General features: G+C 40.8%; 1 protein-coding gene across 1 annotated transcript; it reads right to left on the bottom strand.

Annotated features, from left to right (window-relative positions):
* Positions 1–1,458: 1,458 nt before the first annotated feature.
* Positions 1,459–25,173, bottom strand: LOC115829785 (transmembrane protease serine 9-like). Its single transcript, XM_030793948.1, has 18 exons — positions 25,119–25,173; positions 22,674–22,694; positions 22,422–22,584; positions 22,061–22,329; positions 19,491–19,636; positions 18,532–18,754; positions 16,341–16,450; positions 13,371–13,425; positions 9,076–9,108; positions 8,829–8,991; positions 8,468–8,736; positions 4,897–5,036; positions 4,052–4,328; positions 2,981–3,155; positions 2,616–2,872; positions 2,273–2,370; positions 1,585–1,830; positions 1,459–1,467 (listed from the first exon to the last, which is right to left on the bottom strand). Exons 1-18 carry the CDS (start codon positions 25,171–25,173, stop codon positions 1,459–1,461), a joined length of 2,709 nt encoding a protein of 902 aa, XP_030649808.1.
* Positions 25,174–25,915: the final 742 nt, after the last annotated feature.

Genomic DNA, 25,915 nt, shown 5'->3' on the forward strand with positions numbered 1-25,915 from the left:
TTGATTACAGATCAAATAAGAAATACAAAGTAAAATATGTGACGCTGAAAAACCTGCCTCTTCTGTGTGTGCAACAATCACACTGTGTATGTAGTGTACATTGTCACATTAGGTGTGACATTTACTTTTAAACATTCAAACACAATTGTATGAATCATGTTGTAGGGCATTATTTGTGACTTGTTCTGTCAATCACAGATCTTTAGAGTCTGTTATTGTGCGGTGTGTTATCCAGGACATCATGGTCTCTCCCTATAGTATTCTGGCAACAGAAGGAATTACATTGTTTCATTACATAGTTTAAGTAGCTAAAATAGTATGAGTGTGATCATGTAGTGACTCAGGGTTTATCTGTAGGCAGAATCATGTAGACAACCAAGTCTCTGTATTGATATTACTTGAAGACTGTACATTGGAAAAGTTTTGGAACACACACTGTGATTTGTTTCACAGTGTTGAAGCAAATTATCACCCCGGAATAAGAACACTCATCATCATCATTTTTATGAATAAATGTTTGTTCTTAATCGGCTTTATTAAATATGTTTGGGCCCAAAATGACAAGGAGAGTAATTACAGATTAATGTATTGATCTCAATAGCTCATCATTTTGACAGTCCCCTTGTCACTGTAAACACAAGAGGTCAAAACAAATTCAGCATAAATGACTAAATTCATATTTACATTTTCAGCAATGTTCATCAATCATTCCACTAGACTGACCATATACACAAAGCCTAAGAGGCTCAAAAATATAAAAAAATGTAAAAATGTTGAGAAATCAACATCATAAACACTTTCACAATCATCCTTCATTAAATAAATGTATCACATTACTTCTAAACTCTTGTTAAGCTATGAACAACAACAACAATAACCCCCCCCCCTTTTTTGTGAGTTTATTTTGCCCTCAGTTGCTTGTTAAAGTGTTTTAAACTATTCAAACAGAGGAAGTTGATAAAAAGTGTAAGTATTACAGTGGTAAATGAAAGGTACTTTTTGACTGAGAGAGGAAAGATAATTGTGACCATATTTATTAGACAAATAAAATGTAACCTCATGACATTTTTTGAAAGGCACTGTCGTGTAGATCAGAACCCTTAAGACAGAAGTACTAACATAGTTGTTCTCTATGTCCTCTTCAGAGAGAAATGATACAAGTTTTATATATCAAAGTTCCAGGCTGTTGTGTTTGGCATATTAGTTTAATGTTTGTAGTTTTTTTTCGTTTTCCTTTTTTGGGGAAATGTAAGAGAAAAGTTTGTGATTGAGGACTGGAATATAATTAAATAAGGCAGTAAGAGTATTAAATATCCTCCAAACATTCATAGCATTTCATCGCAGAATGAGGGCTTGTGGAATATTTATATAGACCGAATACCTCAAGATCCCAGCGATCCAATTGATCATCAGATCTTGTAACTATGAAACAATTTGATTGGTGAGTATGCCCGGTGATTATTCTGACTACACAGAAGGAGGTCAATGTCTTAAACTCCAGAGAAGGGTTTGCGAGAAAGGAGGGATCGAGAGAAGGAGGAGAGAGGTGAGAGAGAGGGAAAGTGATGTACCAGCTCCACGTACAGTGGTAGCTGCTACGGTTGTGGTAGTTGAGGGTCGTGGAGGGAAGCTGCCCACAGTGTTGTCCAGAAAGCTGTTATAGCGAGAGGTTCTGGTGAAGACCTGGATGTCTGCACGAGGAGCAACATTTGAGCGACTTGTACTGTTACTGCTACTGCTGCTGTTTGAGGTGCTGTTAGCGACAGTCAAAACTGCAGCCTGGAACCATGCCACACCCTGTTTACACATCAAAGGGCCACCAGCATCACCCTTAGATAGAGAGAGAGAGAGAGAGAGAGTGAGAGAATGAATGAATGAATGAATAAATGACTGAAATGAAATGGCTTTGATAAAATATGATTAACCATGTGAAATCAATTTGGTTAAAATTGCTCTCAAACGTCAATCTTAAATCACTTTGTATTTGTTAAAATGAACAAATGTTACCACCTTATGTTAGTTGTGAACAAATGTAACATGAATTAAACGAATAAAATGTTGTAGATTTAGATCAAATAATAAATCTGAAAGATTTTGACTAAGGTTGACTTTAAGATTGTATAGTGTTGTGAGGAAATTATTCAGATTCTTGAATAGTGAAACTTGAACAATCAGGAGATAGTGAGCGACATGGGGAAAGAGAAATGACGTTCATTGTGACTATTTAAGTTTCATTCTTGAATTCAGTACTTGAATAATTAGACTGATTTACCTGCTGTAAATCCACCAAACCAGTGCAAATATTCTCTGTGGAGGATGCATTCCCACAATCTACCACAGAAGTCTGGACCTGCTGAAGGGTTTGTTCAACTGAGGATGAGGGGAAAAAGGAACAAAAAAGATTAGGGATAAATTAGGGTTAGGTCCAGTTTTTACCAGGATTTATGATAATGTCAGATGCAAACAATAACCTTTATAGTGAACACTTGAGATGCAGGGGTACTAGCACACACACACACACACACACACACACACACACACACACACACACATGCACACGCACACACGCACACGCACACGCACACGCACACGCACACACACACACACATTCTTACCTCCTCCTTGTCCTGAGCCCCAGCCCACAATCCAGCACTGTGTTCCTGTGGAGAAGGTCTCTGTTCCCAGGTCCACACAGATGGGCTGTATGAAGTCTGAGAGTGTGGGTTTGCTGGCCAGCTCCAGAACAGCCACGTTGTTGCCTGTCAGGTTACTCAGTGTGATGTTGTTCACCCTCAGAGAGACCTCGTTAGGGTTGGAACCATTTTGATTGAGACGGCCGAGGAACACGGTCCATTCTGAAGCATTGGTGGAGCTGGCAAAAGGGAGGAAATGGTCACATTCAGAAAATTCACAGCCATTACCAGCTGCTACTGTTTTAGATTTTTCAGTTACATATTGGATCTTTTCATTCAGTTGGTACCTGGAGAAACAGTCAGCAGAGCTCAGGACGAACTGCTCAGTGATCAGTGTACCCCCACATACGTGTTTTCCTCCTCGGTGCAGACTGGCCATCCATGGCCATAAGCCTCCAGTCACCAGAGAACTACTGCCCCCAACACGAAGAGTGTTCAGAGGGGCACTGCCACAAACCACAGCTGAAAAGATGGAGAGAGTCATTTTACACTGAGGTAAATTGGAGACAGAGAGAAATTCCTAGATAGACAGACAGATAGATAGTCAGGGACAGATTGGTGGAGTTTTTCAGAGACATCAAGAGGGCTACACAGACTTAAACATACAACTCCAACTTGGAAACTGGAGTTGTGGTGTGTGTGCATGTGTGTGTGTGTGTGTGTGTGGGATAGCAGAGTGCTGCTAACATCACTTTTGATGAAATATTATCATGCTTAAAATTTATATGAGTTTCATATGTGGCTTCATGGTGTCTTAATTTTAAGGTCTGTGGGATATATTTAAAAGAAGAGCTTTTAGAGCTACAAGCCATATTAAACCAGTTCAGGAACTGGAGTCTGTACTGAGAGAAGCTGAGGGAAGGTTCTCCGTCTCTCCCTTTACTGGCCATTTTGAGTTAGACTTTCTTTGTTTAGTCACTTCCATTCATTTTTTTTGGTTCACTCAGTTCATTATTCAGTCATTGTGCACACCTATTTTTGTCAATCAAGACTGGTTTTCTTCTCCTGGTTAAGGAGCCAGGAATGAGAGAGAGAAAGAGAGAGAGAGATAGAGATTGAAGGAGAGACTGTCAGGGTTCCTGCATGAACTATTTTCTCTGTTGTGCCCCCTGCTGGTCATGTCTGGTGTTAGCTGTCATTTGTTTTTGGTTTTGTCATGTGCTTTTGTTTATTTTGGTTTTCCATGTGCTCTGGCCCCGCCCCTCACTTATTGTGTCATTGGGCTCACCTGTCTCTCGTTGAAGTTGTAATTAGTCTGTCTATTTAAACCCTGCCTGTTCTACCCTTTGTTTGTCAGTTCAAACAAAAACAAAACTCATTAACTAATTATACTCTGGAGGTATTTCATGGGCACTTACGGGGTGTAGCAGTTGTAGTGGTAGGGGTTGTAGTGGTGGTGACAGGACGCAGGCCATTGCAGCTCACACTCAAATCCCCATCAGTACCACTGGAGGTAAATCTGACAAAGCCGGGCTGGTCAGTGGTGATCTGAGAGTTGATCCAGTCTTGGTACTGGGACACTCTGGCGTACACTCCAGGGAAGTTAGGTCTGGCACAGCCTCTCCCAAAGCTCACAACGCCTGATTGGATCCAGCGAGAGCCCTGTTTACTCACCATTGGTCCTCCTGAGTCTCCCTGAGTGGAATTGTTCAGAGTAAAACATGAATCTAGAATGATCACTGGCTCTGACATTACACCCAACACTGACTCTGACATCACCCTGATCCCCTGCCACTCTCTGCATGCCCACAATGACATTTTTATTCAAAGAGTACCAGTGATCCTCCTCCCAGATTTCCTGGGCTTATTCAGTGCACAGTATTACAGCATTATAACAGTAGATGAGAATTAAGTGCTACTCTGTTATAATAACTTTTCCATAATTATTACAATGATTTAGAGGCATTATGAATATGTTATTATTAAGAACACACAGATGCAATGATTTTGACTCTCCCATCTTCACATGAAAATTACAGTGTCCTGCACAAGAACTGCACAAATACAAAGGCGAAACATTTTACAAATGATTAAATGATTAATTATTTGTTATTTTTATCAGGTCAGTTAAAATGACAATGACATTTTAAAATTTGATAAAGTGAATGAATTGGTTAAATGGTGGGAATATTTACTAGACTCTTTAGTATGTGTATACACACACACACACACATACGGAGCAATGTTCGCTAGTGAGACTCACCTGACAGGAGTCTTTGCCTCCTGCTAATAATCCAGCACAGAGCATGTTGTCTGTGATTGAGCCAACACCATAGAGACAGTTACACTGTCTGTTTCCCACTACTGGCACTTGCACTTCCTGTAAAGTTGAGGGAAGGGGGCCTGAGGGAGAAACAGATCAAACACATAAAAGTCAGTCACTTACTGGGACTCCACAGAACAAAATCATCTGTAACATATAAACACATATTGTATAAAACCACTCAACTGGCTCATTAAACATGCAATGTAAATATAAGACAATGTGTCTGTGTATTCTGAATGTACAAATACTCAAATGACTGGATAGATTAAGGGAATGACGAAATCCCAACCAACTGAACATGGACAGGACTCCATAAACTCCATCTTACTGTGCTATTATGTTTTAATAACACACATATATGAGCATTCAGGTGACCTGAGTGGGTAAGAATATCAGAAAATGGGACATTTATGTTTAAAAGAGACAAAATTGTCATAATTCTTCTGGCTATTGATGAGATGAAGTAATTCTCAAAATGGCTGCTGTAGCAAGAAAAAAAACAAATGATGTATCTTTTTTTTTTTATTAAAGATATAAAATGCCACATCGCTTGATTAAACAGTCCAGTGTAGAGACTTTTTGAGAGCCAAGTTTTACTGCAACCTGTTTGAAGACATGCATTCCTTGTCTGTACTACTAACACCCTGTCTGCTGCTTTTTGTTAGTTAGTTAGTTTGTTTTCAAATATACCTATTATTAGCATTTTTAAATTGTGTTGAATTGTGATTAATTGTTCGTGACACTTCTTCAGCAGTGATCCTCATACTGGGCTTTCTGAGTTTATCTTCACTTTACATACAAATGAACATTGTGCTGGAGAGAAACTTACTCAGAGCTCAGTCTTTCAAAGAAACACTGAGATTTCAGTTTTAATGGCAATTTTAAATGTGTTTGTTATTACTGTTAAATACTGGGAGATACTTCTGTTCATTCTTAATCATTAACAAATAGCCACATTACAAAATCAATCTTGGATTTCTTTTAAACATGCTGACTTTTAATTACAAGACGGCAAAGTATATAAACGAGGACAAATTTCCCCTTTGAATATACAGTAGACATTGTATTTTAGTAATGTTGGATATGATGATGGTTGCCTCACTAAGTTTTGCCCAATGCACTAAAATATCACCTAATTTACATGTAGCTGCAATGTTAATGTGGCCCTGGTTGTTCGTCTGATTTGAATTGATTTGAATATATCTACAGTGTACCCAGTTACTCTGTGGAGCGCCTGTTCAGTTTAACTGTTCATAATTCATGGATTAAAGTCCGCCAGCTGATGACGTCGGACGATATAGGACCGACCGGGCCACCTCCTCACTTTCTGCTTCCGTATAATTCCGCCCTTAAACCTTCAAATTGGCTCCTATACGTAGGTCTGTAACAATGATCTCATAATTGCCTAACCGCGACTTTTGAAGTGATTGCGGTTTCTTTTTGAACAGCGGTTAAAGCATTTTTTTTTTTTACCTCCACCAAGGAGAATATGTTTTCGGTGCGGTTTGCTGGTTTGTCTGTTTGTGAGCATGATTACGGAAAAAACTACCAGGCCGATTTTCATGTAACTTGGAAGGGTGCAGCGTGGGCCATGGAAGAACTCGTTAAATTCTGGCGCGAATCCGAGACACTGGGTGGATCCACGTATTATTTTCCACATTCGTTAACATTGCGAGATAGGGCAAAAATGAACTGAATTTGTCGCACATCCGCGAACCCGTCGTAATTACAGTGAATGATGTGCCGCGACTACACAAAACATAACATCAACAAATACAGTAGGTATGTCAGAAATAAGCAATATCCTTACGTTTTTTCCAAGTCGATATGACCAAAGTTTAAAGGTTATTGGGGAGCATAACATGAGCATAATCGCTAATCGTTTCTTACAATAAGTTCACTTTCACAATCATACATTCTGACTTTTTTATTCAAATAGTTTTGGAAATATATCCAGACGTAGTGGTTTGCGGTTGCAGATTTGAATATCATAGAAGAGTGGAGTGTTGGCTTTGGCGGAGGTCTGCGCTCTCTGAGTGCCCTTCTAGTTTTTTAACGAGATGGGTCAAAGCACGGGCACACTTTAGTTTGCATCTGTCAAACACGTTTCCAATGTCCGCGTGCACCCTGTACTGCGGCAAAACAGCAGGTATCCTATCAGGGGACGCCGCGCCCGCATTGATTTATGGTTGTGAAGTAAAGTCGGCTTTCGAACGTTACAAATCCCAGCAGAACTGGGCAGTCAGAAGCGGTGTTAAACCTTTGAGAAATGCCCATAACATTAAACTGACACACGCTTGGTTTTCGCAGGAGTTTTCATTTACTGGAAAAAAAAAATTTGGAAAAACAATTATTGGAAAAAATTAAAGTTGGAAAAAAGATCGCTTGACACTGTCCCGTTGATCCTGTCAAAATGTGGGGAATCTGCAAGCCGAACTGAGTTCAGCTATTGGAAGACTGTGTTCTTGTGTTATTACATTATGTGGGTCACATTACAGTGAAATAACAAAAATACGTAACCTGGGATTCATTCAAAACTTTAATTTGTTTAAAAAAATAATAAATATTTTTTAAATGTGACCGAAAGAGAGAATTATATTGTTAATCGCAGTTATTTCTGAGATAATTAATACAGAAACATTTGGAATTGTTACAGCTCTACCTGTAAGTGACAAGTTTTTATTCTTTGCTCTGATACAGCAAAGGGGCTGTTATTTTTGGCCATCATGCACCTAAGCGCCGCTCAGTCCTGCAACGTAGGTTATTTTTTCTTTGCTTAATCGTTTTGTTTGTGTCAGCCTGCCGGCTGGTGTGCGTGTGCGCGTGTGTTTTGCCCAGTTTTGCCAAGCGTACTAGATAACAATTACGTATGCTTTTGTGTAAATAAGGTGAACTAACAATAGGGTATAGAAAAGTAGCAATAATGAATTAGAATGGTCCTAAGAAACCCAATACTTATTTATTCGTTTTTCTGTTGATCTGTTTATCTCTATGTATCTCTTTCGTTATTTATCGATATAATCTATCTATTTATTTGTTGGAGAAGATACCTTATAAGCCCTACTGATTTGTTTATGTTTATTCTTACCTTTAATAAACAGTTGTGTTAAATTCTAATATGTACACATGGACATCAAAGTATGTGCTCCATTTGATATGCTTTCTGTTTTATTGAACTGAAAGTAGATCAGCCCTGCGATGGACTGGCGACCTGTTCAGGGTGTTTCCCCACCTTTCGCCCAATGAATGCTGGGATAGGCTCCAGCACTCCCTTCGACCTTAATTAGGATAAGCAGCTTAGATAATGAGTAAGTGAAAGTAGATCAAAAGTAACCAGAAGTAATTTGACATGCTAAACCGTTTTATGCATTCTAAACTAAGTGACATGCTCTAAATTAGAAAGGGGTTTAACTATGTTAGTAACTAAGTAAGTGAACCCTGGGATCTGCCTGTCAGTATCCAGGGGGTGAAGAAAGTGCTACATACATGTCATGTCAGAGGATCTTACCGCCTTCTGCAGTTCGTCCCCAACCTGTGACCCAGCTGTCAGTGCCATTGTAGAAGGTGCTGCCTGCTGCAGCCAGACAAACTGGTCTGACGTAGTTACTGAAAGTTACAGAGGAAGAGAGACGCAGCAGAGCAATGTCATTGCTACTGGTGACAGAGCTATAGTCAGGGTGACTGATGATCTGAGGGACAGTTCTGGACACCTCATTTGGATTAGATCCCTGCTGACTCTGACGACCCAGGAAGACGGTCACCTGTGAAGCTGTAATGCTGAGGAAGAGGAAAATAACGAGTTAAAGGTTGCTCGTGATCAATATCATGCCACTGTTCTGTTACATTCCGCAATCTAGATGATTTAGTACCTTTGAAAGCAATGAGCCGCTGACAGCACCCAGTCTTTGTTGATTAAGGAGCCACCACAGAAATGCCTGCCAAATACATGCAAGCTGACCTGCCAGGGCCAGGCACCAGGAGGGGCGTCCTGACCCCCCACTATTCTTGGGTTGAGGGGGGGCTGACCGCACACTGATGGATGGAAGAATATTGTTAGACAGAGGAAAACACACTACAAAACCCTACAAAATCTTTTAAATTTCACTTGATATAAACTCTTGGACTTACCATCTAACTGTGAGTGGGTACCTGAAAAACAGACAAACATCAGTGAGTGTCAGCCCTGGAGATACTATGTGCTTTTTAGCTTGATTTCTAGCTTCAAATGAAGATTTATAGTGCAACTTGTAGCTTAAGAGCTTTGTTGTTTCGTCCATATTATCTAGTCATATTATTTACTGTCTTACCTCACAGTTTTCAAAATTTAAATTCAAATTTTACAGAAAGTAGTGGACTGGCTCATTAGCAGCTGGAATGAAAATTCCACTCCTTGATTCCATATGAATATATCAAGAAGAAAAGACATAGAATTCTAGTTTGAAAGCAAGGGTGACCTTTTGTTAGCACTCACATATCTGGTATTTTGTATGTCTGTGTGTGCATTTGTGTGTGCCTATATATCTGCATTTTCCCCCTATGAGTAAACACAGTTAGTTGCTTAGTTTCATACAAAAAGAAATGAACTACAAGAGGTTGAAATGAAATGACTACAAGAATTGAATGTGTTTAATTTGAAATTTAAGTCATTGCTTTCAATGAACATGTTTTTGTTGATCCTCATTATAACAAATGCCTCAATTTATGTTTTTTTCTGTTTTCTTTTCTTGTTTTTTGTTAAGGTCAGCAGGGAGTGGACTTCTGTCAGGCTAAACTGATCAAAAACCATACAGTCTTAACTGTTTGTCCAAATTATATTTATATCAGGCAATCCAGTGAAGTGATCTGATGAAGCATAAAAAGTTAAAATTTCTAAATTACAAAAAGTTATAGTGTACTGTCATCAAATGTCTATAATATACATTTTACACACTTGACTTCGGAGGATATTGAGATGTTTTCTGTGTACTTTTTTTTACTCACTGTTTGGAGAACATGATGGTATTTTAGACATTGAAAATTTACTTATGTATTATCAGAGTTGCATTCCTGTTAAACATTACGTCAACCACCATGTCAGGGTTTTTTTTGGCATCAAAGGGGCAGTTTTAAAGAGGAATTACCACAGCTGAAGGTAAAGACCAAGATGTATGACACCATCCACAACACAGACACATATACTAGTGTATCTTGTACCAGCGGTTGTCTTCACTATTTAATCTTGAAGACCTACAGATACACACGTGTACTGCGTATGTTAGATTCTTGGGACCCTCCATTGACTTCTGTTATAACAAAAGTACAGAATAAACCTGAGCCTGAATGAACCCTGCTGTGATCAATAACAATATCGTTTATTAAAACATTTTTTCTTCCACCAGTGGGGATGATGACTTTGACCCCAGTTTGACATGATGTTCCCAGTAAAATGTTTAGTAAGCAACAAGTACACACACACACACACACAACAATGCCCATACTGTTAAAAATCTGCCATTCTTTGACTGCCATAAGCCTATTAAGTTAAAATACATGTACACACAATGTAAGGCAGCAATTGGATGAGAGACTTTTTACATTGCAATACATGAGCTAATGAATATTCACTGACTGTGATATTAAAATTTTCATAGGCTCTCCCTCTCTTCTTCGGAACCTTCTCTCCCCTTCACTCTTCCTCTCAGTCCCTTTGTCAGTTACTTTGATCTTAATTTCCCTCTTTCATGGCCCAAATGCCTCCACGCATCTTCGACCAGTGCACGTCATAGCAAAAATTCAGTTGCTGTAACACCTAACAGATGCCCGGTTCGACAACGTATCGCATCAACATCCGCACCGTTTGATCACAAGTTGATAACGATCGATTCCAATGAATACCAGATCACCGCAGAGGTTAGTTTCCTGTGGGGATGGAATTTGGATCCTGGCACGAGTCAAATTTGCATTCCTTCACTTGTTCACAAACTATATAGAACAAAAGAAAATGAAACTAACCTGTATGACATTACCAAATAAATGTGTGTATTGAACCTGTAATCAGTCATACAGGCGTAAACATGTTATATGGCTTTTAAATAACCACTGACTGATTAACCAGCAGCTAATTCTCAAACTGTCAGTGAACCTAAACTGTTTGCAGTCTTAGAGCAATTATATATGAAATTGCTCGGAAACATAAAATGCCACAGATACAAGTTACTGTTCCTTAACTGGAAAAAGTTATGTAAAATTATTCAAACTGAGCTAAGAGTAACACTTCCCAAATTCTGAGGGGTGTTTCCCCCCCCTTAGACTGACACACCTCCTAAAGGGTAGCATTACCCACAGTTTCCCAAACAGATAAAAATCAGCTACCCCAGCGCTCACTGGGCGAAACAACCTGGACAGGTCACCAGTCTATCACAGGGCAGACAAACACATTTACAATGTTTATTATCTCCAATTCACCTGACTTACATGTCTTTAGACACACAAAGGACCCTGGCCGAGTGGCCGGGAGTTGAACCAGGGATCTTCTTGATGTGAGGTGACAGCGCTAACCACTGCGCCCTCGTGCTGGAGAATCCGTGATGATAAAAAAGCCTCTTAAAATCAGCTGCCCGTCATCTATCACCCCTCAGTAACTCTGGTCTCTTACACCTGAACATGGCTGTGCCTGCTCTTCTTCTACCTTTTCTCTCCTTCCATCACTACCATTAGTGTAAGTAACTCCACTACAACGTCACTTCGATAACTTCTCTTAATTAAATGAGCTTCTACGTGAGTAATAATTCATACACACATATTTGTTTCATTCAGTTATATTATAGGTAGTGAGGATATTGTTTATGAATTATTTTGAGTAATCTCTAGGTTCAGTGTTCAGAGCGCTGAGTTATAAATAGAGTTTTTCGGAATAACTGTAACTGGATCCTCAAACGGGAGTATGGTTATAGCTATGTCATATTAGTTTTCAGTCCAATATTCACAGCAAACCATTAACTACAATTTATTTATACCAATGGCATGGCACACACTACAAACATCACAATCAAATATGGGGCTAGGACCACCAAACATCTGTAAGTCAACATTACAACTTTACACCTGTAAGACCTCTGTCTTTACCTCCAATCAGAGCCCATTTGGACCTGACTGGCTAATCACCTCATTACTGGATTTGTGTTTGCGCCTTTCCTCAGTTTGTTCTCTCATTGTACCTTTATATATATATACATCTCCACATGTTTTCATGTGTGCCTCTCTCCTACACTGTACTGAGCCTTTCCTTGTTTCCTTGTTCCTGGTTCCCTGTTCCTTGTTGCTCAGTTTTCCTTGTAAGCCTTGTTAACCCTTTTCTCTCTGTTATCTCTATTCCCTCTATTATCCCAGTTTGCCTTCGAGTGTACTGACCTTAGCTTGTTCTCTATTCCCTTTATTGTCCCTGTTAGCCCTCTAGTGTACTGACCTTAGCTTGTTCCTGATTTTGATCTTGCCCAGCCCCCAGTAGCCAGTGTTTTCTGTGTCAGGCCCTGCCTGTTTATCAACTACAATTTGGATTACGATTAAAGAATTGCCTGCACTTGCATCTAGTCTTTCTCTATTTATAATTACACTAGCCACAAACACTCCTCTGCAAAAACATAGACACTACAGAGATTCTAGACACACCCCGTAGATATGACACAAAGTACAAATGTGCCTGGTCAAACAAACACATAAACCACATTTAGAACTCCCCAATCACTCACCAACTATGACTAGAACCACAAAGAGAGATACCATGACGACTTGAAAGACTTGTAGATGTAACAGTCGTTTTGCATACACTAAATCCTGTTTCAGTGGGCTATAAGAAATGACACAGCACATTCACTGTCAGACAGAGTTTATATGTAAATATGTATATAGGACTGTTTACTTTGGATCATTGCCATTGCCACTGCATCGGTGTGATCAGAGTGTCAAAACATTGAAACATAATGCTGTTTCTTTATCTCATAATCGGAGCCTTTCTCTTATATCTCTGATGAAAATGATTTGTGTTCCTACTGCTGTCATCTCCTGATAATATTCCCTGAAGATGCTTAACTGTGTTTTGAACAAAAGTAAAGAGGATATAGCATTACAAAACCTAGTTTAGCTATTTGTTATGTTAGCATCTGTCATACACTAAACATACAAGCTTTAACAAATAAATTCTGCATTCCAAATATCTAGAAGAATAAGTATAACAAGGAGTTTATAATATCATCCATTCCCAATAATGCTAGCCACATTAGGGGCTTTTTTGTTTGCTCCCTAACTAATATTTTTCATAGAAGCGCCTTTCTATGGCACGAATCTAAGAGAAACAGTTCATGTTTTCCAATCATACACAAACTGTCCAGTTGAGTTCACCTTTCAAACAAGGGGATAAAAGGTCGTGAACTTACCCTTAGATAACAGGGCGATTAGAAATACAATGCATACTGCCCTGAACACAGCCATCTTCATCAAAGATGCAGTTTTTCACCTCAGTCTTCAAATATGTGTCTTGTATATTGATCCTCTCTCTACACGGCTAAACTTTCTGCCACAGATCAACACACCTGAACTATTCCTGGAATTTTTAGAGTCAGTCTCATTTGCTCTTGAGACAGCCCTGTCTGGGAAATGATCATAGCTATATGGAAGTGGGAATTTATCTGTTGGCATAAGCACATGACTAGATAAATGCAAGTCTTTCCTGGCATGAAGTGATAAAAGTCATTTCCTCCTTTGTGTTTTTTTCTCATTCAGATATGATTATGAACTAGCGCACGTGTTGTTTACAAGTGTTGGGATTCAGTTGTGTGTCTGTGACTTTTCAACTAAAGAAATGTAGACAATGTATATCAAAGGTGGTAGAGAGACTTGAGGAAGTTGGCTTAAAGGTCTCAATTGATAGATCCCAATTTTACCTCCAGTCAGTAGTCAAGTATGTGGGACACATTTTCTCTGCAGCAGGAACTGCCACTGACCCAGAGAAGGTAGAAACAGTAAAGAACTGGTAAGAGCCATCCAACCTCAAGTACTTAAATCTTTCCTTGGGGTTTGTGAATAGTATGTCAGGTTTATTGCCAATTACTGTCCTAATGCTGTGTAGTGTGTTTGTATACAGCTAACGGATTAGTCCACTTGTTTTTTTTTTAATCGCTGTTTTTAATCGCTTATTTTCCCTTTGAAAATGCATGGGCAAACTTTTAGGTCTCTAGTGATAGGTGAGGGATTGCACACAGCGGCAGCCGATAGTTGGATTCAATGGTCTTTTGCTCCATGAAGCCAGCAGCAAACTCAGACCAGTACGAGTCAAACACTGATGTTGCAGTGTAATCACATTCGCATTTTCTGGCGGAAATGCTTCTGTAGTTCTAATCTACAGTTAAAGAATTGTTTCAATTTGACAGATGTAACTTTGTCAACAAAAATGATGTTATTTTTGTTGACTACAATGATGTGCCATTTTAGTCAGTGAGTTATTGACTAAATTGAATCAATACAACATGACTAATATCTGACTAATCTTAAGGGACATTTTAGTCAAAAGACTATGACTAAATTTAAAAAATGTGTAAAAATTAACACTGCCTGCAGACTACATTAAAATGAGGAACGCGGTCTTGCGAAGTTATAATTTAGTATAGGTTTCACAAATAACAAAATACTTAATCTTTTAAGTTTATCTAGAGAGCAAAGAGTCTGATAAGAGTTTGTTCAGTTTTAAATGACGTTAATGTAAATAGTAGAATAAATAACACACATGTATAATACGTCTTAGCTTGAATATCAAAACTTGTCTGTTCTCATTTTATTAATTGGATATGAAATTGATTATCTTCCAATCGGAATGGTATTTTAGGGCCAGAAGCAGGACAATGGGATGAGAGTCACCAGGGTAGAGCTGATGATGAGAAGCTGTTAAATGAGAAAGATGTTAAGAGCAGTATCCATCCATACCATCCATTTTCTGCTGCTTATCCGGGACCGGGTAGTAGCAGGCTAAGGAAGGTAGCCCAGACATCCCTTTCCCTGGCTACATCCACCAGCTCCTCCTGGGGGATCCCAAGGTGTTCCCAGGCCAGCCAAGATATATAATTCTCCCAACGTGTCCTGGGTCTCCCCTGGGTCTCCTCCCAGTTGGTCGTGCCCAGGAGGCATCCTGACTAGGTGCCTGAATCACCTCAACTGGCTCCTCTCAATGTGGAGGAGCAGCGGCTCTACTTCGAGCTCCTCCCGAGTGTCTGAGCTCCTCATCCTATCCCTAAGGGTGTGCCCAGCCACCCTGTGGAGGAAGCTCATTTCTGCCGCTTGTATCCGCGATCTCACCCTTTCGGTCACTACCCAGAGCTTGTGACCATAGGTGAGGATTGGAACAAAGATCGGCTGGTAAATTGAGAGCCTTGCCTTCTGACTCAACTCCTTCACCACGACAGTCCGGTACAACGCTGCCGCCCTGATCTGCCTGTCAATCTCCCGCTCCATTTTACCCTCACTCGTGAACAAGCCCCCGAGATACTTGAACTCTTCCACTTGAGGCAGTAACTCAGTCCCAACTTGGAGGGGGCAAGCTACCTTTTTCTGGCAATAGGACCATGGCCTCGGACTTGGAGGTGCTGATCCTCATCTTGACCGCTTCACACTCGGCTGCAAACCGCCCCAATGCGTGCTGGAGGTCACAATTTGATGAGGCCAACAGAACCACATCATCTGCAAAAAGCAGAGACGCAATGCTGAGGCCACTGTACTGGACACCCTCCTCAGCCCAACTGTGCCTTGAAATCCTGTCCATGAAAATCAAGAACAAGATTGGAAACAAGGTACAGCCCTGACGGAGTCCAACACTCACTGGGAACGAGTTTGACTTTGTGCCGAGAATACAGACACAGCTCTCACTGCAGTTATACAGGGATCGAATGGCTCGCAGCAGCAAACCTAGCACCCCATACTCCTGCAGTACCCCCACAGGACATCCCGGTGAACACGATCGTAAGCCTTCTCCAGATCATCAAAACACATGCAGACTGGATTGGCAAACTCCCATGTTCCCTCCAGTATCTGTGCAACAACTGGTCTGCTGTTCCACAGCCATGACGGAATCCACATTGTTCCTCCTGGATCCGAGGTTCAACAATCAGCCGCAGTCTCCTTTCCAGTACCCTGCAGTAGGCTTTCCCAGGGAGGCTGAGCAGTGTGATAATTGGAGCACACTCTCCGGTCCCCCTTTTTAAAAATGGGGACCACCAGCCCTGTCTGCCACTCCACAGGCACTATCCCATTGAAGAGGCCTGTCAGCCATGACAGCCCAACAAAATCCAAAGCCTTCAGCATTTTAGGGGACGGATTTCATCCACTCCTGGTGCCTTGCCACTGTGGAGTTTCCTAACTGCCTCAGTGACCTCTGAGATGGGTGATGACCCTCCTGAATCTTCTGGCCCTGCCTCCTCTATGGAGGGCATGTCGGTCAGGTTTAGGAGCTCCACAAAGTCTTCCTTCTCTTGTCCGACCACATCCTCAGTTGAGGTCAGAACCTCTCCGTCCCTGCTGAGAACAGCCTGGACGAGGCCCTGCCTGCCCCTACTGAGTCGCCTGACGGTTTGCCAGAACCTCTTTAAGGCCAACCGAAAGTCCTTTTTCATGGCCTCCCCAAACTCCTCCCATACCCAAGTTTTTGCTTCCATGACCGCCGTTGCTGCAGCCCTTTTGGCGTGCCAGTACCTCTCAGCCAATTCCGTGCTAGCCAAGCCCAAAAGGCATCCTTCTTCAGCCTGACAGCTTCCCTCACCGGTGGCGACAGGCCACGACAGGCACCGACGACTGTCTGGCAACAGCTCAAAGCTGCCGCTTCAACAATGGAGGCTCTGAACAGGGTTCATTCGGACTCCATGTCTCCAGCCTCCCTCGGGATCAGGGAGAAGCTCCTCAGTCCTCAGCCTCCTGAGTCCTCAGCCAGCCGTTCCCAGTTCCCCTTCACTATGCGCTTGGGTTTACCAGGTCTGTCCAGCAGCTTCCCCCGCCATCTGATCCAACTCACCACCAGGTGGTGATCAGTTGACAGATCTGCCCCTCTCTTCACCCGAGTGTCCAGAACATACGGCCACAGGTCTGATGAGACGACTACAAAGTCATCTGAGCTCTGGTACCAGGTACACTTATGAGCCGCCTCATGCTCAAACAAGGTGCTTGTTATGGACAATCCATGGCTCGCACAGAAGTCCAACAACAAAGCACCACTCGGGTTCAGATCGGGTAGGCCGTTCCTCCCAATCACTCCCCTCCAAGTCTCTCCATCATTGCCAACGTGAGCATTGAAGTCTCCCAGAGTCCCCAGATGGTGTCTTCACTGGACAGTTTCCAGTGTCTCTAGTAAGGCTGGGTACTCCGAGCTGCCGTTCGGCGCGTACGGCGTCACGACAGTCAGAAATGTCCCCCCGCAACCCGAAGTCGCAGTGAGGCGACCCTTTCATTCACTGGGACAAACTACAACACAGCAGTGCTCAGTCGGGGGCTAACAAGTAACCCCACACCTGCCCATCGCCTCTCACCCTGGGCAACTCCAGAAAAGGATACAGTCCAGCCCCCATCCAGGAGTTTGGTTCCAGAGCCAAGGCTGTGCATAGAAGTGAACCCAACTATATCTAGTTGGTATCGCTCCACCTCCCGCACAAGTTCCGGCTCCTTCCCCCCCAGAGAGGTGACATTCCATGTACCAAAAGCCAATTTCTGTTCCATAACTCCAGTCCGCTGGGGCCTTCGCCCTAACCCGCCACCCGCATCGCACCCAGCCCCTATTTCTCTCCTCCCAGGTGGTGGGCCCAAGAGAGAAAAATTTAGAGCAGTGTGTTTGGAGTTTAAACTTGTGTTAAGTTGAATTATTTAATACTGGAGATATTGTGTGTGTGTGTGTGTGTGTGTGTGTAATTTGTTTTCGTTACAGCATGGTGGGAAAGCTCAATTCAGCAGTGTCAGTAACATCAAGCACAGGCATCAACATCACATTAGACATTCAACATCCCACAGTTTGTAAACACCTTTATTACTAGTTTAAATAAACTGTGCAAACAATAGAATATTTCTTCTGTTAGAATGTTTTTTTTTTTATTAAAGTGCACTAAATTATTCAGAGAAAAGAAACTCAGAAAAAGTGGCAGTATTACAGATGGTAAAAAGTGTGACAGCATTTATCAGACAAATGAAAGGTACATTTTTGAATGCCACTAATTGTTTGATCTCATAATTTTGACAGAACACAAAAGAAGTTAAAACAAGTTTAGCGTAAATGATTGGATTCATAGTTATATTTTCAGAAGTGTCCATCATTCTGTTAGACTGACCTTAAGCATAAAGCTTAAAAGGATCAAATGGAAAAATGATGAGACATCAACATTAACATGTTTTTTTTCTATCCTGTACACAAACAGATTTTTAAGCTGTAGAACAATTTACTGTTGACCCTGCTCAGGGATTAATTTGACAGTGTGGAGGGAACTCAATGACCTAAAATCTAGACAACGGTTTGGAGAAAAGGAGGGATGGAAAGAAGGAGGAGAGATGTGAGAGAGAGGGAAAGTGATGTACCAGTGCACATCACACTCAAATCCCCATCAGTACCACTGGAGGTAAATGTGACAAAGCCAGGCCGGTCAGTGCTGATCTGAGAGTTGATCCAGTCTTGGTACCTGGACACTCTGGCGTACACTCCAGGGAAGTTAGCTTGGGCACAGCCTATCCCAAAGCTCACAATGCCTGATTGGATCCAGCGAGAGCCCTGTTTGCTCACCATTGGTCCTCCTGAGTCTCCCTGAGTGGAATTGTTCAGAGTAAGACATGAATCTAGAATGATCACTGGCTCTGACATCACCCTGATCCCCTGCCACTCTCTGCATGCCCACAATGACATTTTTATTCAGAGAGTACCAGTGATCCTCCTCCCAGCTTTCCTGGGCTCATTCAGTGCACAGTATTACAGCATTATAACAGTAGATGGAATGAAGTGCTACTCTGCTATAATAACTTCTCCATAATTATTACAATGATTTAGAGGCAAAATGAATATGTTATTATAAAGAGCACACAGATGTAATGATTTTCCCATCTTCATATGAAAAGTTACAATGTCTTGCACAAGAATCGCACCAATACAAAGGGGCAACATTTTACAAATGATTAATAACATAAAAACAGCAGTTATTTGTTGTTTTAATTAGGTTAAATGAAAAAACAATGACATTTTAATATTTGTTAAAACAAATGAAGTGGTTTAATTGTGGGGAAAAAAACCTGAACTATTTAGTATGTGTATACACACAGACACAGGGTTTGAATTATGTGTGTGTGTGTGTGTGGGGGGGGGGGGGTAAATTTGGAACCCCCCAAAGGAGGTAAAAACAACAGTTCGGGGCGGTCAAAACATTTGTATATCCTATAGTACATAGCCCTGGAGAAAAATTTGATCCCTCCCAGATTGCATTGCATATTTGCACTCTGCAGACACACACACACACACATATGGAGGAATGTTCGTTACTGAGACTCACCTGACAGGAGTCTTTGCCTCCTGCTAATAATCCAGCACAGATCATGTTGTATGTGATTCTGCCATCACCATACAGACAGTTACACTTTCTGTTTCCCACCACTGGCACTTCCACTTCCTGCAAAGTCTGAGGTGAGGGAAGGGGGACTGAGGAGAAACAGATCAAACACATAAAAGTCAGTCACTTACTGTGACTGCACAGAACAAAATCATCTATAACATATAGACACATACTGTATAAAACCACTCAACTGGCTCATTAAACATGCAATGTAAATATAAGACAATGTGTCTGTGTATTCTGAATGTACAAATACTCAAATGACTGGATAGATTAAGTGAATGACAAAATCCCAAACAACTGTAAATTGACAGGACTCCATAAACTCCATCTCCATCTTCCTGGGCTTTTATGTTTTAATAACACACGTATGTGAGCATTCAGATGACCTCAGTGTATGAGTACATATGGGAAAATGGGACACATGTCTTGTGGAGACATGACAACATTGTCAATTCTACCTGCTAATGATGAGATGAAGTAATTTTCAGTGGCTGCTATGGTAAGAAAAAACAAATAATGTATTTTCCTTTAATAAAGGTATAAACTATGGTATTATTTTATTAAAATCATTCCAGGATAAAGACTTTTTCAGGACTATTTTCAGAAGGTTTGCAAAGATTTACTGTCTGATTTTACGCATCTGAAGACATGCATTCCTTGTCTGTACTGGTAACACCCTGTCTACTGTTTTTGTTTGTTTGTTTGTTTTCAAATATACCTACTTATTAACCTATTTAAATTGTGCTGAATTGTGATTAATTGTTAGTGACACATCTTCAGCAGTGGTCCTCATACTGGGCTTTCTGAGTTTATCTTCAATTTACATACAAATGAACGTTGTACTGGAGAGAAACTTACTCAGGGCTCAGTCTTTCAAAGAAACACTGAGATTTCAGTTTTAATGGTAATTTTAAACGCCATGGCTGTGCTTGTTACTACTGTTAAAAATGGGAAATAATTCTGTACATATGTAATATAAGATAATAAGATATATAATATAATAGTATAATAAGATAATAGAAGTTGCTGTCCCTATAAGTACGTAAATAAGTATAAGTACGTCCAGTGCCTGTAGAAAATCCAGATAGCTTTCCACGTGACCTGGATTAAAGTCTGACCAGATTATGCTCCAGGTGACCAGAGAGGCCTGTGAGCTCCTCTGGCGATGTGGGAGAAAAGAGATTTCTCCCTGCTTCTCGGCCACTCGCGAGCCAATTTCATCACTGTTTGCTTCTGTCAGTCGCACCCCTTAAGCCATCCGTTTGGCTCCTGTAAGTAACTAGCTTTTATTCTTTGCTCCGATACAGCGAAAGGGCTGTTGTTTTTGTTCACCACGCACCTAAGTGTCGATCAGGCCTGCAACATGTTTTATTTTATTTGATTGATCGTTTTGCATATATGTCTGCCTGCTGGCTTATCTGTGTGTGTGTGTGTGTGTGTGTGTGTGTGTGTGTGTTTTGCCCAGTTTTGCCAAGTGAACCCTAGATAGCAATCAAGTATACTTTTCTGTAAGTAACGTGAACTTACAGTAGAGTATATTAAAAGTAATATTAATGAATTAGAATTGTCCTCAGGAACCTAATAAGCATGCTTGTTCATATATTTATGTATGTATGTATGTATGTATTTATTTATTTATCTCTTGTGAGTTTTGATGATTCTAGCTAGCAAATGTGTTAAGTAATATGATGAAATATATGAAAGATGTAATAAAAGGCCTATATCTCTGATGAATGTAGCTTCTGGTAGTTTTCCACTGTCTCTGCTTTATGACTTGTTCACCTTGTGGAAAGAGGAATTCAGTGTGAAAGAAGGAATTTGGGAAACAAGGTCAAAGAAAGGGCAAATATGGGTGGCCATGAGGACCAATGTTTTGCAAAATAACCAGAGTAAACTAGGTTTTAGTTGTCCTTGTGGTTAAAGTATGTGGCAAGAAGGATATAAAAGCTTTCACAAAAGAGGAAGTCTTCGAAGCTCACTGAACCATCATTGTTCAGTGGCATCCAAATGGCTGTTGTACTGCATGCAAGGGGAATAAAGTAACCAGTGATTTCAACATCTCTGACTCCACTTTTACTATTGGAAAAATTGCAACCATGCTATTCATCTCTTCAATTATCTATGTATCTATGTATCTATGTATCTATCTATCTATCTATCTATCTATCTGTCTGTCTGTCTGTCTGTCTGTCTGTCTGTCTGTCTACCTATCTATCAATCTATCTATCTATCTGAGAAAATACAAGGTAACCCCACTCATTTATTTATTTTTTTCTGACCTTTAATAAACAGTGGTGTTAAATTCAGAATGTGCTCTGTAGTTTTATTAAACTGAAAGTAGATCAAACTAGAAGTAATTTGACACTCTAAACCATTTTGTACAATTCTAAACTAAGTGACATGCTCCAAATTAGAAAGGGTTAGCAACCAATTAAATGAACCCTGGGATCTGCCTGTCTGTATTCAGGGGGCAAAATAAGTGCTACATACATGTCAGAGGATCTTACCGCCTTCTGCAATGTTTCCCCAACCCGTGACCCAGCTGTCAGTGCCCTTGTAGAAGGTGCTGCCTGCAGCAGCCAGACAAACTGGTCTGATGTAGTTAGTGAAAGTTACAGAGGAGGAGAGACGCAGCAGAGCAATGTCATTGTTACTGGTGACAGAGTTATAGTTGGGGTGACTGATGATCTGAGAGACTGTTCTTGACACCTCATTTGGGTTGGATCCCTGCTGACTCTGACGACCCAGGAAGACAGTCACCTGTGAAGCTGTAATGCTGAGGAAGAGGAAAATAACGAGTTAAAAGTTGTTCATGATCAATGTCATGCCACTGTTCTGTTACATTCAGAAATCTGGATGATTCAGTACCTTTGAAAGCAATGAGCCGCTGACAGCACCCAGTCTTTGTTGATTAAGGAGCCGCCACAGAAATGGTTGCCAGATGTGTGCAAGCTGACCTGCCAGGGCCAGGCACCAGCAGGGGCGTCCTGACCCCCAACTATCCTCATGTTGAGGGGGGGCTGACCACACACTGATGGGAGGAAGAATATTTTTAGGTAGAGGAACACACACTAATATAACATCTTTGAAATTTCACTTGCTATAAACTGTGGGACTTACCATCTAACTGTGAGTGGGTACCTGAAAAACAGACAAACGTCAGTGAGTGTCAGTATTGGAAATACAATGTGCTTTTTTTTCTAGCTTCAAATTAAGATTTGTAGTGGAACTTGTAGCTAAAGAACTTTGTTGTTTTGTCGATATCATCCGTTCTTTGGGGAAAATACTCCTGTTTTTTACTTAGTTACAATGTACTGTCATCATATGTTTATAGTATATATTTAATTTTTACCCACTTAACTTTGATCTTAATTTCCCTCTTTCATGGCCCAAATGCCTCCACGCATCTTCGACCAGTGCACGTCATAGCAAAAATTCAGTTGCTGTAACACCTAACAGATGCCCGGTTCGACAACGTATCGCATTAGGATCCCCGCCGTTTGATCACAAGTTGATAACGATCAATTCCAATGAATACCAGATCACCGCAGAGGTTAACTGAGGCAGAAGGAGGATGATGCTACCAAACAGACCAATCAGAGTTGTTGTGGTCTGCTTTGACATGCATTGCCGCGACATGTAGTTACATTTCTGGGGAGGTACGCTACAGGCTACGGCTTAGGCTACGCGGCTATGTGTACCCACGGCGTAGATTCGACACAGAAGTATAAACTGACCTTAAGACCTCTGTCTTTACCTCCAATCAGAGCCCTGTTGGATCTGACTGGCTAATGATCTTTTTACTGGATTTTGCACCTTTCCTCAGTTTGTCCCCTCATTGTACCTGAATATATGTATATACCCAAGTGTTTTCATGTGTGCCTCTGTCCTACATTGTACTGAGCCCTTCCTTGTCACTTGTTCCTTGTTGTGTAGTTTTCCTTGTAAGTTGCGTAGTTTTCCTTGTAAGCCTTGTTAATCCTTTTCACTGTGTTAGCTCTATTCCCTTTATTATCCCTATTATCCCTGTTAGCCTTCGAGTGTACTGACCTTAGCTTGTTCCTGATTTTGATCTTGCCTAGCCCCCAGTAGCCAGTGTTTTCTGTGTCAGGCCCATACATAGACACTACTGACATTCTGGACACACCCTGTAAATATGACACAAAGTACAAACACGCCTGGTCAAACAAACACATAAACCATATTTAGAACTCCCCAATGACTCTGACCAACTATGACTTTGACCAAAACCGGTTACACAACCATGCGACTATGTTATTGAACTTTAATACTGTAGCATGTTGGGTGGAGGGGAGGGAGCGTCCCAGCACGCATTGAGGCGAAGAACTGTAAATTAGCCCCAGTTTGCTATTGTTGCTTCATGTTTCCCTTTTTGTGTCTAGTAAAGGCGTATGTGTACTGTTGATCATGTTGTCTTTGTGTTGTGATATTCAATTCATGTGATGGTTTGTGTACCGTCATTGTACTCATCTGTGTGAATGATGCATTCCCTTCCTAACGTGCTGGAAATTTAGGTGTATGTTACTATTAATTCACATTAATGTGCATGTAAGGCTGATGCCTGACAACACAACGCAACGCAACGCAACGCAATGCAAAACTGCATGTGTACTTAACTGCTACAATATAAGATGATCTTATTTCTTTCCATTCAACTTTTGGTGGTGTTTCAGCTGTCTTAAGGTTTCTTGGCTATTGCTGCGGTATTAACAGTAATGAATGACATGTAGTTCAAGCAATGTTTATGGCATGATAATGTATGTGACCGTTCATTGGTGGTGCGCCAGAAGGCGGGACCTAAAGAAAAAGGTAAAAGCAATGCAAATGCACACACAACGAATGGCGACTGTTTGAAGCAGAAGCCAAATCCTGGACATTTTTAGCAATTTAGAAATCCATCTGGACACATTTTTAGGTCCGAAAAAGACTACTGTTACCGTCTTTTTGCAGACACTAAATCCTGTGGGATATAAGAAATGACACAGCACATTCGCTGTCAGACAGAGTTTATATGTAAATATGTATATATGACTGTTTACTTTGAATCCTTGCCACTGTGTGATCAAAGAGTCAGAACAGTCAAACATAATTCCGTTTCTTTATCTCATAATCGGAGCCTTTCTCTTATATCTTTGATGAAAAAGATTTGCGTTCTTACTGCTGGAGTGAAATGATATCACACACCATGGCTGCAAACTGGTTTTGGAACAAACGTAAAGAGGACATAGAATTATAAACCTAGTTCAACCATTTGTTATGTTTCCTTCTGTCATACTCTGAATATACGAGCACATAAGAGATAAATACTGTATTACAAATATCAACTAGTATAAGTGATGCATAAAAAGTAGTTTTTAATATCAATCAATCCCAGTAATGTTAACCACATTAGGGGCTTTTAGTTTGTTTCCCTATCTCAAATTTTTTCATAAAGGTGCCTTTATAGAGCATGATTCTAAGAGAAACAGTTTGTTTTCCAATCACACACAAATCGACCAGGTGAGTTCACCTCTCAGACAAGGGGATAAAAGGTCATGAACTTACCCTTAGATAAGAGGGTGATTAGAAACACAACGCATTCTGCCCTCAACACAGCCATCTTCATCAAAGATGCAGTCTTTCACCTCAGTCTTCAAATATGCGTCTTGTATATTGATCCTCTCTCTACACCTCTAAACCCTCTGCCACAGATCAACACACCTGAACTATTTGTGGAATCTCTTTCACTTTTGAAAGAACCTGGAAGGCAAATGCTCATAGCTATTTAGCGGTTCAAATTTAACTGCTGGCATGAGCATGTGATTAGGTAAATGCAAATATTTCCTGGTATGAACTGATAAACGACATTTCCTCCTTTGGATCTTTTCTCATTCAGATATGAGACATTAACCAATGGCTGTAAAAAGCATGGACAGCATAACGTCTCTAAAAAGTGAAGCAACCACATGTCTAGTGCCCCTGCTGGCAGGCTGCAGTATAATGTCTAGCACTGCCCATCCCCATGTGTTTCAATGACAAAATAGCCTATTTTCCATGTCCCTTTTCTAGTGTAAACTGTCTTTCCATCAGCAGTGTCTAATTTGAGCAGTTAGTTTTCCCTATGCTGATATCTGCACATTTTCCCCCAAAAATTAGTTTTTAAAACTTTATCCTACTGTATTGTGAGAGGGCGTGGATACACTTGGGAATGAGGTGATTGACAGCCTTGGCTGCAACGCGCCAGGTATTGGAAGAAGGGGGCGGGCCTACAAAATGATTTTTTGTTTGTTTGATTCTGCTGGTAGTCAGCAAAGGGGTATTTCAGAAGGCGGGTTTAGCAAAAACTCAGAGTTAGTTAATTC

This window comes from Chanos chanos, chromosome 16 (genome assembly GCF_902362185.1).
Source record: "Chanos chanos chromosome 16, fChaCha1.1, whole genome shotgun sequence".
Classification (NCBI taxonomy): Eukaryota; Metazoa; Chordata; class Actinopteri; order Gonorynchiformes; family Chanidae; genus Chanos; species Chanos chanos.

Coding starts and splice junctions, on each gene's coding strand:
- LOC115829785 (XM_030793948.1), bottom strand. CDS start 25,173: ATGGCTGTGTTGAGGGCAGAATGCGTTGTGTTTCTAATCACCCTCTTA. Junction 9,109..13,370: donor AATCGCCCTGTTATCTAAGG/GTAAGTTCACGA, acceptor TCTGTTTTTCAG/GTACCCACTCACAGTTAGAT. Junction 2,371..2,615: donor GGGCTCAGGACAAGGAGGAG/GTAAGAATGTGT, acceptor CCTCATCCTCAG/TTGAACAAACCCTTCAGCAG.